The 17,852-nt window shown below is 37.2% G+C and overlaps 1 protein-coding gene across 1 annotated transcript in view; it reads left to right on the top strand.

Moving 5' to 3' along the window:
* ERBB4 (erb-b2 receptor tyrosine kinase 4) overlaps positions 1-17,852 on the top strand; it is a 1,360,303-nt gene that overhangs the window by 931,434 nt on the left and 411,017 nt on the right. Inside the window, exon 5 of the mRNA XM_072617476.1 lies at positions 10,377-10,442. Coding sequence (XP_072473577.1) covers positions 10,377-10,442 — 66 coding nt within the window. The remainder of the gene's footprint in view (positions 1-10,376; positions 10,443-17,852) is intronic.

Here is a 17,852-nt window from a genome sequence, read left to right as displayed (position 1 = left end):
TATATATATATATGTATATATATACACACACACACACACAAGATTTTGACTTATTTATATGTGCTCTATGAATATCTATCAACCTTCTTCCTCCCTTTCAGAGTATAAACATCATCATCGTTATTGTAGATGCTGCAGCTGCAGTTATTTACTTCATTAAAGGAACTTGTCAAAGTAAGAATTTCCATGTAATAATTTTTAAAGTTAAGAAAAAGACCTAAGAAAATTTCATTGTGGTTGAAAAATATGTTTACCTTATTTTTAAAAAGTATAAATTAATAACCATTCATACTCCTTTTTAAGTTTTATTTATGTATTTTGAGTTTTTTACATTCACTTCCATAAGATTTTGAGTTCCAGATTTTCTCCCCATACATCCCCTCTCGCCAACCCAAGATGGAGTGTAATTTTCATACACTTTTAAGTAAAATGACTTTATTTTTTTCTTAGAATCTGTCAAACAAGAGCATGGAAAGTATTTGGGGCTGAAAGAGAAGAAAAAATCCTCAACTTTTCTATCTAATATGATGATGCTACTAATTATATCATGATTTTCCTATCAAATGAGTTTTGTTCAATAAATCATAAGTTCTTTTAATGCCTGCAGAAGTAGGGAAACTCAATTATATGTATGCGAAAGATCAATGTTTAAATGAGAAAGAAAGTGGAGAAGATATTCTAATGTACATTATCTTGATATGAAAATTTAGTACCCATGAATAAAATCAAATTTAGTATAAAAAACCAAATCTAAATATCTTTAATTCTTTAAACCAAACTACTGCTTGTCAGCCAACCAGTCATTAAGCATTTACTTAGCTTCTAGTATGTGCAAGGAATTGCATTAAGTGCTGAGTCTAGAAAGAAGGATAAAACACAGACCTGCTCTTAAATTAAGGAACTCACAATCTAATGAGACAGAAAACATGCAAACACATGCATTCCAAAAATCTTACCAAAAACTAGGATAAATGGAAAATAATGAACAGAAGGAAGATATAAGAATTAAAAGGAGTTGGGAAAACTTTTCTATAGAAAGTAGAGTTTTAGTTGGAAAGCCAGGAAGTTGAAATGAGAAGGGAGAATATTCTGGATTTGGAGGATATCCAGAGAAAATCTCAGAAATAGAATGCCTTGTTTGAAGAAAAGCATGGACGCCAGTGTCACTGTATCCAGAGTATGTATCTATTATTATGTACATATATGTGTGTATGTGCATATGTAAATATAACCCACAAGTGTACATACATACATGTATATGCGTGTGTGTCTATATGTAGTGCATTCATATATACATACATGTATAGTATAAAAATACTGGAAAGGTGGGGCATAGGTTATGAAGCACTTTAAATGCTAAACAAAGGATTTTTCTATTTGATCTTAGAAATTATAGGGAAGCAGTGGAGGTTGACATGGTAGGACCTACACTCTAGGGAAATCACTTTCATGGCTGAATGGATCATGGACAGAAATGGCATCATGCCCTGCTATGTTGCTATAGGTTAAAAAGGTACTCTGGTCATTTTTCTTTTTAAATTTTATCTTCATGGAAATTATGAACCTCCCACCTCTTAAATGAGTGAAAACATAGGCTTAACAGGTTGAAATTGTGATGTTTAGTAAGAACTGGCATTAGTAAGAACAGAAAATGTATTTGTATCATTTTTAGCCAGAGGCAGTTAGATGACACTTTAGAATTTTTTTCCTGGACTTCCTATTTAAAAAAAAGAAAAACTATTTAATTGTCCTATGGTATTAATGGGCAGAATGGAAAGCATCATAGACCAAAATTACACCACCTGTTGGCTCTCATATTTTCAAAGTGGCAAACCAAACTTTTGGCATGGTTTTGGAACTCTCCCAAAGATCAAAGTAGCTTCTAAACAGTGCTCCATTTGTTTATATTTTTGCTCAAAAGTAATTTTTATGGAAATAGTTTACATTTTTACTGTACTTTATAAACACTGTACACCTATTGGAGGAGCTGTGTGATGGAAAAAATAACATATACTACATTTATTAACATTCTTTCATCTTAGATATTCTCTCCTACCTGAAGGATGATTTTTAAGACATCAAGGTGTATCTCCAGTGGGGTAGTAGTAGAAAAAGAGAGTTTCCTTTTCTCCTTATAATTGCTATCTGATGACTCCCCTCAATGGGAGCATGGACTCTATCACTCTAACATGTACCAGAGGCTCCTGGCTGCCATATCATTTCTTTTCTTTGCTGTAGCATCAAATTTGTGGACACAGAAAAGCCTGAAAAAACAATTGAGAGCTCACAAAAAGTATTGTCTACCTGAGTAATTTCAGTTATAGCAATAGAAGAAAGATGGGGCTTACTAGAAGGAAATTTACCCAGTCCTGATTGACCTCATGCATAACTCCCTTCTTGACTACTTAATTGGTGTATTTTTCCCCAAATTTATTAATTTTATTTGTTTTCAGTTGTCAGCAATCACTTCCATAAGTTCCAAATTTTCTCCCTCTTCTTCCCCAAGACAGCATGCAATCTTATGTGGTCTCTGCACACACATTTCTATTAAAAACATTTTCAAATTAGTCATGTCATATAGAAGATTTAAAATGAATGGGAGAAACCATGAAAAAAAACCATAATGAAAGAGAAAACAGTCTGCTGCATTCTGCGTTCTGACTCCATAGTTCTTTCTCTGGATGTGGATGGTATTTTGCATCATGAGTCGTTTGGAAATGTTTTAGGTCCTTGCATTGGTGAGAAGGGCTAAATGTATCAAAATCAGTGCTCACACACTGTGACTATTGTTGTGTATAAGGTTTTTCTGGTATGCTCACTTCATTCAGCATCAGTTCATATAAATCTTTCCAGGTTTTTCTGGAGTTTGCCTTTTTGTTATTTCTTATAGCACAATAGCATTCCATTGCATTCATATACCACAACTTGTTCAGCCATTCCCCAATTGATGGACATCCCCTTGATTTCCAGTTCTTGGCCGCCACAAAAAGAGCTGCTATAAATACTTTTTTGTACTCTTTTCCCTTTTTTTATACCCTTTTTATGATCCCTAGAAGCAGTATTGCTGGGTCAAAGGGTATGCACAATTTTATAGCCCTTTCAGTATAGTTCCAAATTACTCTCCAGAATGGTTGGATCAACTCACAGCTCCACCAACAAGGAATTAATATTCTAACTCTCCCACATCTTCTCCAACACTTATCGTTTTCCTGCTTTGTCTTGTTAGCCAATCTGATAGATGTGTTGTGGTACCTCAGAGTTGTTTTGATTTGCATCTTTCTAATCAATAGTGATTTAGAACACTTTTTTCATATGACTACAAATGGCTTTAATTTCTTCCTCTAAAAACTGCCTCTTCATATCCTTTGACCATTTATCAGTTGGGGAATGCTATTGGTGTATTTTCATGAAAATTCTAACTCATCATGATCAAAATTGAAATATCCCATTCCTGAGTTGAAACATCTTCCCTCAGTAAGATCTTTCTCTTAATTTCCATATTTTTATTCATAGTCCCACAGTTCTCCCAGTAACTCAGGCTATAACTTTAGGAGTCATCATCTATGTTTCACTTTGCCTTGTATTGCATATCTAATCAGTTATGATTACTTATATGTTTGAATCATATAAACACCTTGTATCTAGGTCTTCTGTCTTCCTTTTCTGAGTGGTAATTTAGTAATTACAAAATCAAAAGAATACTGGAGTGTACTTTTAGAAGATCTTAGTACTTTATGAAACTTCTACCACATAAATTTTCAGAAATTTGGAGTCTGGCTTCTGACCTCATTATTCATCTCAAACTCCCCTCTTCAAAGTTACTAAGATTTCTAAATTTCCATATCTAATGGCCTTTTCTCGGTCCTCATTCTCTCTCACTCATCATACCTATTCAGTTAGTTGCCAAGGCTTTTCAATTCCAACTTCATTAATATGTCTTGCATATTCCCTCTTCTGTCCTCTGACATTGCCACCACTCTGCTGCAGGCCCTCATCACCTCACTCTGGACTTTTACAATAGCTTGCTAATTGGGCTCCTTGTTCCAAGGCTTTCCACATAGCTGTCAAAGTGATCTTCCCAAAACACATTTCTGATGATGTCACTTGCCTGCTCAATAAAGCCTTTAACCTCTTCTGAATACCCTTTGAAGAAAATACTTACGTCTTTTTTTGACTTTTAGAGCTCTTTCCTTCCTTTCATTACACTTTCCTGCTGTCTATTCACTGTATGATCCAGTGTCACTGTCTTCCTTGAAATTCCTTGCAAAAGTTACCACATTTCCCTATTCTGTGCATTTTAATTGGCTCTCCCCCATGCCTGCAATGCCCTTTCTCCTCACTTCCACCTCTAGCCTTCCTTCCTAAGTCAGCTAAAATCTCACATTCACTTTTTCTTGGTTCTCCTTAATTCTAGTTACTTCCTTCTGAAATTTCCAATTTATCACACACATACAAACACACATTCTATTCACATACGTATACATATGTATATTGTATATTTTGTGTATAGACAGTGTTTGTTTTGTTTCCCTTATTAGAATCTGAGCTTCTTGAGAAGTTGGATTGTTTATGCCTATCTTTGTTTCCTTGGCATTTAGCACAGTGCCTGATACAAAGAAAGTGATTTCTTAGTTTCTTTCTTTCTTTCTTTCTTTCTTTCTTTCTTTCTTTCTTTCTTTCTTTCTTTCTTTCTTTCTTTCTTTCTTTCTTTCTTTTTTCTTTCTTTCTTTCTTTCTTTCCTTCTTTCTTTCACAAAAGAGACAACATGATATGGTAGGGGTTTGAATATGGCTTAACTGTTTTCCCCTTGTGATCAAATTCATTAAGGAAAGGGGAATGAATGGAAAATCCAACTAATGGATAAATGGTTTGCCAGCTCTATTTTCACAGTCACATTGGTTGAAATTATTAAATTTCTATAAGTCAACATTTAGTGAATAAGAAATAGTCTATACTTAACATCAATCATTTTTGAATGATTTTCATTATATTTATTCCCAATTACAAATTGATAATAATTATATTACTACTGAGAATTTTTTTTTCTCATATAGCAAAATCAACTGAAGAAGCCCCCTCTCACCTTCTGTTTTTTGGCTCCTCTGATGGGGAAGGTAATGGGAATAAGAGAAGGTTTCCCCAGCCTTATCCTCTTTGAGTTTCAGTAAATCTTCCCATACTCCATCTTTAACATGACATGAAATAAATTCTAGGGTTTACCATGTGGGTGCACACAAAAAATAAAACATAGCTGTTTGTTAAGTAAATATTTTCCATGTTCACCTGAGAAGCTTTTCTTACCTCCTGTGGCTTCATGTACTCCAGATTGATAACTTCCAGAATAAGAGATTGAAAGTAACAAGATTTTCTTACTATTGCTAAGTTCTAGAATCTGTACTAGGTGCTAGAGAGGCAGTACAAAGATGAACCAGAACTTGTTCTCAGGGACCTAATATTCTCTTGGGAGAAACACACACACACAAACACACACATACACACGCTTCTAAAACTAATTGGGAGAGAGTGAACATTAGCAAATAAAGGGTTAATAAATGTTTGCTGATTGATTGATTTATTGATCATAAAAGGCTGCCTGTAGGAGGTAACGCTTGATCTGAGCCTTCAAAGAAGCTAAAGATTACGAGAGGAAGAGTGAGTAAAGCATACATTCTAGGAAAGGGGAACAACTTGTCTACATAAATAGAGATGGAATTTCCCATGGAAGAGAAGTAGCAGATAGGTTTATATGGAAAAAAAACATGGATTTTATGAAGGGTCACAGTAAGTAAGTAAAGGTAGCCTGGAAATAGTTGAGGATGGATTTAAATGCTAGTGAATTTGTATTTCATCCTGGAGGCCAGAGGATTCCCCTGAAGCTTCTTGTGTAGTAGAGTGACCTGCACTTTAGGTATATCTTTTTGATTTCTAGTTGTATGGGACACAAATTGAAAAAGGAAAGCAGTTTGGGGCAGGGAAAGTATTTAATTAACTAATATAATACTCCCGGTGAAAGGTGATAAGGGATTGAACTGGGGTGGTCGTTGAATCAATGTGGACAAGTAGATAGAATGAGATATTGTGGACCCTGAAGTAAGAAGACTTGGCAGCTGATCCGTGTTCACACAGAGAGTGTGCGGCAAAGGTCACATGTGGACTCCATTCCTCTGGTGCCAAATCCAGAGATCATGATGGTTTCTTCCACAGAAGCAGAGAAATTATGAAGTAGATTGGGCTTAGAGGGATGAAAAAAAAGTTTGTTCTTAATTATGTCTGCATTTCCATTCATTATTTAGTTAAAAACTTCATATGTTATTTTCTTTTCAGATCTCTGACATATATTAGCGCACTCTTCTTGAAAATTTGCTAATAAATCTACCAATTAAGAATTATTTTGCAATGGTAATAACCCTTTGAGTCAAAGGAGAACTTAGTAATCACGAGATGAACATAATATCTATTTGTTGTATTTCGAAGCCACAGAAGGTGTGTTCCCTGTACAGATTTGAGGAGGACTTAAACCCACCATATGCCACTCCATTTCCGTTTGGCTCACCTACTGTATTGATTCTTATGAAGTTGTATTTTCCTATGATATATACCCACAGAGCATCACCAAAAGGATATTGGTACTTGAAATTATATTGTATCAGGGAGTAGTTTGGAATCAATAAAGGTACATAGTTTCCCAAATGCAATATGATCTATCCTTCTCTGTCAGTTACATTCAGTGTTCATCTCCTTAGGTATCTTTGGTACCAGTCCGTATCTATGCATTGACAGGCTAACCCAGTGGGCTGTTCTTTCAAATGCAGATTGTAGGCTTTCCAGTTGACATTCTTAATCCATTTGATTTTTCCCATGAAGATTGTTGTGCCAATCCCAGTTGAATAGGAGGAGACACTAGAACTACGGAGGAAATTGTGGCGTTCTTAGATTCCTTGCTGCCAAAAGGATTACCTTTTGTGGGTGAAATCTTCCCGATGCTACTGTTTTGGGATGACTGTGTGCCAAAGGATATTTTGAGGATGTTTAATAGATAGTCCTTTCAATGTGATCATTTAATTTAGAAATGTGCTGAGCACATGCTCACTTCTCTACTTTGCCTATGTAATTGAGGAAGGGGTAAAAGGAATAATGTCAAAACTGTTCTTGATCAGAGAAGGAGCCTCTGACTTGTTTCCCCTTGGGAGGAAATTAAATATCTCCATATAAATGTCAATGACTTCCCAAACTACCCAAGTGAAGTCCTGTAACAGGAAATGGAGAAGTTTAAGTTGTTTTGTTTGTTTGTTTGTTTTTTAATGACTTCTGAAGATGCTTAAACCTTTATTTCCAAAGGGGTTAGGATTTGGCAAGGGATAGTTGGCTGTTTACCAAGAATCTTCAAAGAGCAAAACTAGTCCCAATAACTTTGAAATAGAGAAAGAAATATTTTCTTATAAAAATCATGGGGGCATAGGAGTTTGGAGAGGGATCCACAAAGCTGGGAATTTGAAGGGAACTTGTTCAGGAAGGGTGGGTGGACAGAGAAGGCTAGGCGGTGCACCTGTTCTGAGATCTAACCTTGCAGTATTCCCACCCCCATACAGTATTCTGGCCATAAAGAACAAAGCTCAATGTTTTATTAGCTCAAATGTGGATCGAGAAGCCATGGAATAAATGACAGATCACCTCTTGCTTCAGAAATCTGCAATTAACTGACCTCTTAATGGGTCGATTTAATGGATTTTTAGCACATCTAGAGAAACAAGGCACCCATTAACCCCCACAATAGCTACTTTCTCATTTAAAAAAAAAAAAGTTTTGTGCCATGAAAAGTTTCCAGCCTTTTCTGTTTTTCCTCACAGCCTTTTCTAATTTCCGCTGTTATAAATCAATTTAGATTTATTAGCTTTATACAAAAGAACTCCAGTAGGTTCTTAATAATAATTATCGTTATTACTGATTAAAGTTATATTATTCATGCCAGATGGAGCCCTTTTCCTGTCAGCCAAAATGAGTTTGCATTATGTAGTTATAATGTGTTTGTGATCTAAATAAACAGATGGCAGAGAGTGACAGGAAATTATACGCCGATGATGTCAGCAATAGCGCTTCACAAGCATAATTGCCTTAAATGAACTGTAATATAGCAAGGATCCGATGCTTTTATAAAGGTGGCTGGAATAGAGTACGTATAATTACTGTATAACCTAATCAGTAATGCCATCCATATCCAGCTGGGTAGAAGGACATGGGAGGAATTCGGTGAAAACTTTTGTGTGTATATGGATGGGGGGGAGGAGTTGGGAAGAATTTTTTCACCATACTTTTAGCAAATGAGCTTTAAACATGGTATGTTCTAACATGGTGTGTTCTAAACATGTACCAATGAAAAATGAGGAAGCTGACAAAGTTGGTATGTCTTCTGAGGTGAGGATATAAGTACTATAGGCTACATCCTGCCAGAATAGAGAGAGACTAAAGATGCAGAATGCGACAGGTTTTGGGGACATGATCAGGAAAGAAATTTATTTTACTTGACTATGCAGCTATGTACATTTGTTACTGTGCATAATTTATTAAAGAGTGTATTATTTTTCCTGTGGGGAGAGGGCATATGGGAAGGAGAAAAAAAATGGTAAGTGAAAAATATAAAATTAAAAACAAAAATGACTATAGTCCTTAAATTTAAATCAGATCTAGACTAAAATCTGTGTCATATCTCCCCTTTTCAAGAAATGTTTGCTATGTGGCTATAGAATTAATGTTACTGCATTTTCTTTTCTTTTAGGACTGACCATAGAGAATGAAATGGGGTTTAATAGAGGGGATAGACAGAAAAGCAACATCAGATGCCCCATAGAGATGGTTTCACCTTACAAAAAAGTAGAGGCTGCATGATATGGTGGAATACACATATAAGTAGGCTCCTATACACTGTAACTGTCTATTAAGAGACTAAGATTCTAACCATAGTTTTACCCCTAATTTACTATGACTTTGGACAAGTCACTGGAAGACTTGATGGTACCAAAGACAGAGCACTTGTTCTGGACTCAGAGTATCTGTATTTAAATCTCTCTTCTGAATCTTACTACTTCTCTGATTTGGGGCAAGTTACTTAACATCTCTGGGTCTCAGTTCTCTCATTTGTAAAGAAGTCCGTACTAGATGGTCTCTGAGGTCTCTTCCAAATCTCATTTATTTTTGCTTATAAGCTTCTATGGACCTCATTTCCTCATCCCTGGGATGTGTTTAAGGACTGAGGGCAAACTGGTCTCTAAGTCACCTTCAACCTTTAGTAATCCATGACTGTATGAGGTCCATCTTTAAGCATTCATCACCCATATTATTATTACAATGAGCCTGAAGAAATAGATTTATTATTGTTCAGTCAGGTTAGACTGTGACCCTATTTGCAATTTTCTTGGCAAAGATACTGGAATGGTTTGCCATTTTCTTCTCAAGCTAATTTCACAAATGAGGAAACTATGGCAAAGTGGGTTAAATGACTTGCCCATGGTCACACAGCCAGTAAATGTCTAAGTCCTGATTTTGAACTCATCTCTTTCTGACTCTAGACCCAGCACTCTATCCCTTGTGCCACCTAAAAAATCACATAGCAAGCTTTAAAGAGATCAAGTGTCCTCAATCTCTTTTACTTCAGTCCACTGATTGAGTTCTGTAAATCTACCTTTGAGGCAGCTATCTATTTGCTTTAGGCAAATGCTTTTGATAAAAAAACAAAAAACTCATAAGGGGAGAGAGACAGCTGGGAGGGATAAAGGACACATTTTTAAATGTGTAAGTTCCTGCATCAAATTTTGCAAGCTAAATTGAATTTTATAGGTCCATGGCTCTTAAAAAAAAACTATGTGAGATTGTTTCACTACATAAAGAAGTATGGGAATTATGTTTAGAACATTTTCTTCTCAGAAGCATATTTTTTAGAATATGTTATTACTCTCTATGTAGTTTTCAGTATGATTATTTGAATATTAATTTCATCCTCCATCATTGGGAGTTAGGATTAAAGATGAAACTCCCCAAAAGATCCATGGTATATCTGTTAGACAAAGTGAAAACTTGTTTTATGCGCTTCTTTCTCTCTGCTTCCCCTAAAACTGTTTGTGAGAAATTCCACAAAGTCAACATTTTGTTGTTTTTAAATAAAATGATGGGAGGTTTTCAAATACCACGAGTTGGTGCTCCAATCCCATATATATCTGACATTCAGTCCTTCCTGTTTAAGTGGACTTTTTATGGGCAATGTTTCAACTCTAGTGCAGCATAAAGATTCTCATAAAGGAGTGAAAGTCGTTTCCCCTGAATGATCACTCCTGGTCCAGAATTGAAAGATTCTAATTGACATACTTTTCCTTTCTGTCCTGCAGGTGGGCGGTGCCACAAGTCTTGCACAGGCCGATGCTGGGGGCCCACAGAGCGTCACTGCCAGACCTGTAAGTCATTGACAATGAGAAAAAGAAAAAGGAGAATCAAAATGGTCATTTCTTCTTTTTTAATTTCCTAATCCTGTGGCATAGGAAAGCATAGCATAGAAGTAAAAATGAGAAGGAAACATTCCAGTTATGGCAAGTCTGGTATGCAAGGGTACAGAGATGGGAGGCTGAATCTTAGGTCTGAGAAATAGCCATTAAACTAGTTTGTCTGAATTGTAAGAGTATGAAAAGGAAATAGTAGGCATGAGCCAGTAAATATGGCAAAGCTACAGCATAGCGCTCCAGAAGTTCAGAGGAGGGAAAGATAATGAAGTTGGGGATTGATTATTTGTTTCATCCCTTATCAGGGTCGAGGAAATGACATTTTCCAAGAGGTGTCTCTTTTTGATACTGAAAATGAAGCAGGAAATACCTTGGTGTCATTTGTTGGTAAAGAATGGTGGCAAGTGACAAATTGCACAGTCTTAGGGAGAAAAAGGCCCGGATAATGAATGTCTTGTTAGTGGGGATATGAAGCAAAGAGGGAAGATCTGAGTGAAAGCATCTTGGCCTGAATCAAAGTGGTTGGTAAACAAAAATCCATGTATCATAAGGGTTTCACAACTTTTTCAAACCTGAGCTTAAATTTGCAGGAGACAGAAATTTTAAAAAGGAAAGTGAAAATGCTTTGTAGAATTAGTGGAACTTGAAATTTGAAAGTATGACTATTTTGGCAATTTGGTAAGGATAGTCATCTGCAAACCTGCCAGACCTAGACTTGACAATAAAAAGGCTTTGTGACTTAATTTGGACACTGCATCTGCAAGCTGAGGTTAGTCTTGATCTACTGTTGCATAATTAAAATATCTCAAATTTTTCTCCCAAAGTGCTTAATGATTTTAAGATTAGCAACTGCTCCACCCAGGGCAGTCCATCTTCTTCATTTCATACTAAATTTACAAATATTTGCACCCTTATAAAGCTCCTAGTGAAATACCATCCAAGACTAAGTGAAATTTGATTAATATAGGCGCTGCTTTTGTTGCTGGTGATGTGCCAGTCAGTGACAAGAACATTTGAAACAACATTGGTGGAGATTGCTTTAAATTGGATTTATTTCTAGTGCTGTATGCTACAGATCACAGTAAGTTACGAGCTTTGTGTGAAGATTAGAGCAAATTGGACATCTGTGGAGACCAAAAACGTGATGTATTTGTAGTTTTAGACCCCACCTGAAAATCAGCATAGGAAAATCGTTTTACAAAGCTATTTAACATCCATTTCCTCAACTCCCATTTGACATTAGAGTGGCCATATCCCTATATAAATCTCAATAGAGAACTTATTCGTTGCTCAGTTGCCAAGGGTTTACATCAGGCTTTTTGATCAAGACTGGGGGAGCCAGGCCTCCTGTGGCCTTGTGATTCTCAAAGAATGGTATTTTTAAAGTGGGTAAAATCGTGACACACTTTGTTACACAGAACAGCTTAAGTAAATTGATTCAGTGGATTAATATAGTCATGTCAGGGAGAGGAAAACTTATCAGCTGCACTGAAGTCTGAAGCCTTACCTGTTATTTGGTAGGCTTAGTTATTCCTTTAGCTTAAGAGTGACAACCCTCCTTTGGTAAGAACTAGTCCCAAGAGCTGAGCCCTCTGGGTACTGATATGAGGGTGGCTAAGCCTTAAGAAATCAATAATGATGATGAAAGGAACATAGTTATCTCAGGGCCAGCAAGATATATGAAGCCTCCTTATCTCATTTAAAATAGTTCCTGAATGCCCTTTTATCTTTAAACACACTATCAGTATAGCTTTCTGTGGGCTCCCGTTGTCAGGGATGTTTGTTGTTTCATCTCACATATGCCTTTTGCACTCTTAGGAGCTGTGTCATGTTGGTTAAACACAGCATTTGGAAGGAGCGAAAATGTATTACCTATCACAGTGGTAGTTAGTAGTTCTTTACCCAAAATCAGAACCTAACTCTGTCACCAACTACCTGTGTAATCATAGTTGTAACTCTCCTGTCCCAACTCAGGTAGTCCTCTATAAAAATCTAAAATGCAGGCTACTATTATTATTAATATTAGATAGTGGTTTTTATTTAGCTTGGCAATACATGTGGTTTATAGGCTACATATTCACAGATTTCCAAGCTACCACTCTTAAAGTTGTTGCTTCGTTGCTTTTCAGTTGTGTCTGACTTTTTGTGGCCACTTTTTTGTGGTTATTTAGGCACAGATATTGGAGTTGTTTGCCATTTCCTTCTCCAGTTCACTTTACAGATGAGGCAAATGGGCTTAAGTGACTTTGCCACGGTCATATAGCTATTAAATATCTGAGGTAGGATTTGAAATCAGATCTTCCTGATTCTAAGCCAAATTATCCACTCACTGTTTCACTTAGCTGGCATAACTATCCTCAAAAGTATCATTTAATTATATATTTCATTCTTAGAAACATACACACACACAAGCACACACATGTGATTTTACTTCATCAGATCTGAAATCTCAGCAATGTGAGTGTTGCCTCTACTGGGATGATCACAACCCATCCAGACCTTTTCACCTGCAGATATTTTTACCTATGTCCTTTCACAATCCATAGAGGAAAAAGGTCCCCATGTACTGGAGCTTCTCCTTTGGTCGTTTAGCAAGTCATGGACACTGGTGTAATCCATCCTTGCTCATACTATACAGACAACTCTTGACTCAGTAAGAAGTCTGAAGGCTGATAGTAACAATCCGAAGCACTTTTATGATTCCCTGAAACTTATTTATGGACCAAAAACTTATGGTGCATCACAACTACTCAGTGCTGATGGAGCCACATTGATTAGTGATAATGATGTGATCCTGGAGAGATGGGCTGAACACTTCCATAATGTTCTCAACAGACCATCATCAATCAATGCTGAGGCCATTGACCATTTACCTGAGGTTGAAGTCAATCTCTCCTTAGCTGAACTTCCAACTGAAGAAGAGGTTTTGAGGGCCATTAGGCTCCTTTCAAGTGGCAAAGCACCTTGTGCTAATTCTATTCCAGCTGAGATTTACAAGGTGGGGGGACCATTGCTCATACAAAAACTGACTGAAATTTTCCAGGTTATATAGTAAGAGGTGGTTATCACCCAGGAGTTCAAGGATGCCTCTATTGTCCATCTCCATAAGGATAAAGAGAATAAATTGTCCTGCGACAATCACAGGGGGATCTCTCTCTTAGTTGTTGCTGGCAAAATTCTTGCTAGAGTCCTCCTTAATAGGCTGATCCTTCACCTGGAAGATGGGCATATAGCTGGAGCCAATGTGGCTTCAGAAAGGGCCAAGGAACAGTCGACATGGTGTTTGCTGCCTGACAACTCCAGGAGAAATGCCAGGAGGAGAACAAAGGTCTGTACACAACGTTTGTGGATCTGACCAAGGCCTTTGACACTGTTAGTCAAGAGGGCTTATGGAAAATTATGTCAAAATTTGGTTGCTTGGAGAAGTTCATCAATATCATCAGTTTCATGATGACATATTTGCCCAGATTCTGGATAATAAACAAAGCTTTCGTGCCTTCCCAACACCAGTGGAGTGAAACGGGTGTATGTACTTGCTTCCATGTTTTTTAGCATGATGTTTTCAGCCATGTTGAAAAATGCTTTCAATGAGGATGAACATGGCATTAAGGTCAACAACCGTACTGATGGTAAGTTCTTCAACTTGAAAAGGCTACAAACCAAGACCAAAGTGGAGGGAGTGTTGGTGTATGATTTTCTGTTTGCAGATGATTGTGCACTCAGTGCAGCCTCTGAAGCTGATATGCAACAAAGTATGGATCAGTTCTCTGCTGCCTCTGCTAATTTTGGCTTGATAATTAACACCAAAAAAGCACAGGTGCTCCATCACCCACCACCACACCATTCATACGTGAAACCATTGGTTACAACAAATGGAGAAGTTTTGAATGCTGTGGATAAGTTCACTTACCTTGGTAGTGTACTTTCCAGGGATGTACACATTGACAATGAGGTTGGTGCACGCATTGCCAGAGCTAGCTCAGTGTTTGGGAGGCTCTGAAGAAAGGTTTGGGAGAGAAAAAGTATTAGACTGACTACCAAACTGAAGGTCTACAGAGCAGTTGTGCTGACCTCATTGCTTGTGAAACATGGCCAGTCTACCAGTGCCATGCCAAGAGACTGAATTGCTTCCATTTGAACTGTCTTAGGAAGATTCTGAGAATCATCTAGCAGGATAAAGTACCAGACATTGAAGTCCTTGCTTGAGCTAAACTGCCAAGTATTCAAACTGTGTTTCAGAAAGAGCAACTCTGATGGGCTAGCCACGTTTTTCAAATGCAAAATGTACGCTTGCCAAAAAGACTATTTTATGGAGAACTTGTATGGGGCAAGCAGTCACATGGTGGCCAGAAGAAACGATACAAGGACACTCTCAAGGTCTCTCTCAAGAAACTTGGATTTGACTGCGCAACATGGGAGACACTGGCACAGGACTGCTTAGCATGGCATGCCCACATAAGAAAAGGTGCTGTGCTACTTGAGCAAAGCAGAATTGAGACAACACAAAGTAAATACAGGATGCGCAAATTTGGGATATCCACCTCAAATATTCACATGGACCCAACCTGTGGTAGAGAATCCCAAGCTGTTATTGGTCTGATCAGCCATAGTCAGAGACATTGAAATTTCAGTTTACAATGGTGATGTCATTTTGATCCTCCTCAAAGACGAAGGACAACAACCACAGACAACTCAAATACTTTTTCAGGGCCCTGGTTGATATCTTTTAATCCTCCAATTACTAAACATTTGTTAAGCAGTTACAATGTACCAGACAGGACAGTTAGGTGGCACAGTGGATTGAGCACTTGCCCTGGAATAAGGAGGACTTGAGCTCAAATCTAGCATGTACTAATTGTGCAAACCTAAGTCACTTAACCCTGTTTACCTCAGTTGCCTCATCTCTTAAATGAATTGGAGAAATAAATGTCAAACTATTCCAGTATCTTTGCCAAGAAAACCCCAAATGGGGTCAGGGAGAATCAGACACAAGTAGGACAACTGAGTAACGACAGGAACGATCACTGCCACCACCACCAATAGCGACATGTGCCAGGCACTGGGCTAAATGACTTTTATCTCCTTTCTTAGGTACAAGTCTCAGTTGGTAAGATGCTTCAGCCTATGGTGCCAGCCTTGTAAATGTTAGTAGCATGTGAAATTTCCTTTTTTTTAAAGTATATTTTAATATATAAGATTCTTCATAGGTACAACCACAGAGTTAATTGGATGATCTTCTGATTTTCAATATCACATTATGCAAAAAAAGAGGGAGATATATACTTATCAAAGGGTTGGCCACTTTTAAAAAGCATATTCTGTTTGGAAAGGAGTTGGAAGGAAAATATAACTTGAGGATGGTAAACTGTTCTAGATGATTGTCCTGGCAAACTGTATGGTACTGATTGTGCCACACCTCAGAACACAAAGTTACCTCAGTGGTATCCATGGCCATTCAAAAGAGATGCATCTAATCACCTCTAAAGGGAAAAAAAAAAACAAAACCGTGGAAAAAGAATGTTGTCATTCTGGCACTTTCATTCCTGCCCAGCTCTTCATGACCCCATTTGGGGTTTTCATGAAAAGGATACTGGAGTGATTTGCCATTCCCTCTCCTGTTCATTTCACAGCTGAGGAAACTGAGGTTAACAAGGTTAAGTGACTTGTCCAGGGTGACATAGCTAGTAAGTGTCTGAGGCCAGATTTGCCTTCGTGAAGATGAGTGTTCCTGACTCTAGGCCTAGCAGTCATTGTGCTACCAAGCTGCCCTGCATAAGGAACATTGATTTATTACCGAAATTCTGACATTTGCGCAACTCATTAGGTCAGTCCATCAATACATATATCTTCGTGGGAAAAGAGAGTGGCATAGATTATGTTTGGGGAATTGTGTAGTGCTTTCAGCAATCCTTCATTTTCCTGCTAACAATAAAAAGTCATCTTTTTAACAATAATGGTGTTATAGGGCTCTGACTCATAAAATCATATAACCGGCAAAGCAATAAAAATGTGGATGATTCAAAAGATAATAGAGTAATGCATGATAAGTGTAATTAGGCCACATAATATTGACATGATTAGACAGATAGATATATAAAGTATATATATATATATAATTTAAGTATTTCAGAGTTTTTTATTTATTTTTCTTTATTGAAGAAGTATGTATGTGTATGCATATATATATATAATATTTATATTTATATATTTCCCCCAATAAAAGGTGGGGAGAGGAATATATCTATATATGCTCTTGTTGTTCAGTCATGTCAAACTCTTTGTGATCCATTTGGGATTTTCTTGGGCAAAGTACTAGAGTGGTTTGCCATTTCCTTCTCCAGTTCATTTTACAGATGATGAACTGGGGCGGACAGGTTAAAGTGACTTGCCCAGAGTCACACAGCTAATAATTGTCTGAAATCAGATTTGAACTCAGAAATATGAGTCTTTCTGCATCCAAGCCCTGTGCTCTATTGATGTGCCACCTAGGTGTCTATCTATATCTATGCCTAAATATGAACAAGACTAAGAGGTGAATGTAATTAACACATTTTTTTTTTTTTGCCTGATAACGTGCTTGTCAGTATCATTCACTTTTACTTCTTTGTTGAAGCCAAATTTCTAGCATGATTTGTCTGCACTAAACACATGATCTCATTGATTATACTGTCCCTACGTCGTGTGACATGTATGCCTTTTTCTATAAGGAAAACCGCTTAAGTCCTTGTTTTTCAATCACAACTTGAATGGTAATGATGCAGTAGATATAGAGGGATACATGTGCATATACTACAGTTGGTCTTACTTTATCATTAATAAAATATTTTTGGCAGTTTTTCTACAGATCAAGTAAAATGAAATAGTCTCTACAAAAACTTTGGAAAAGATATTGTTTCTTTCTATGCAAGCATTGAAAATTCTTATAGAAAAATTTCAGCATACTCTGGTATTTTCCACAAAAAATTCATCGTGTTTATTTAGGAAGAAAATTATTTTTCAGGAATTTTCATAAATTTTATCTTTTGGCTTGACAAAACTAAGGCCCTCTGAGATTTTAATTGTGGGTTAAAATCATTTCTAGTATAAATTTTTCTAACACTACTTAATGCCAGACCTAGAGGCCTGTGGGCTACCCAAGTCTTTCTTACCTCACCTCCCGAGGTCTTCGGCTGGCCACGCCGGGTGCGCATATGAGAGAAAGGACGTTCCAGAGTCGAACAAGGGTTGAGCTTTATTTCAGGGTCTCGGTTACAAGTGCAGGGGATTCTTCCTTAGGAGGGAGAGAGAGAAGGATCTCCCAAGTAGGCAAAGATCTTACAATAAGAGATTGGAAGTAGAAGTATAAGTGAGGAGAGAGGGGGAGGGGAG

The sequence above is a fragment of the Notamacropus eugenii genome, chromosome 6 (assembly GCF_028372415.1).
Source record: "Notamacropus eugenii isolate mMacEug1 chromosome 6, mMacEug1.pri_v2, whole genome shotgun sequence".
Classification (NCBI taxonomy): Eukaryota; Metazoa; Chordata; class Mammalia; order Diprotodontia; family Macropodidae; genus Notamacropus; species Notamacropus eugenii.
Note: the sequence above shows the minus strand (reverse complement) of the source record. Positions and strands in the feature narration are given on the sequence as shown.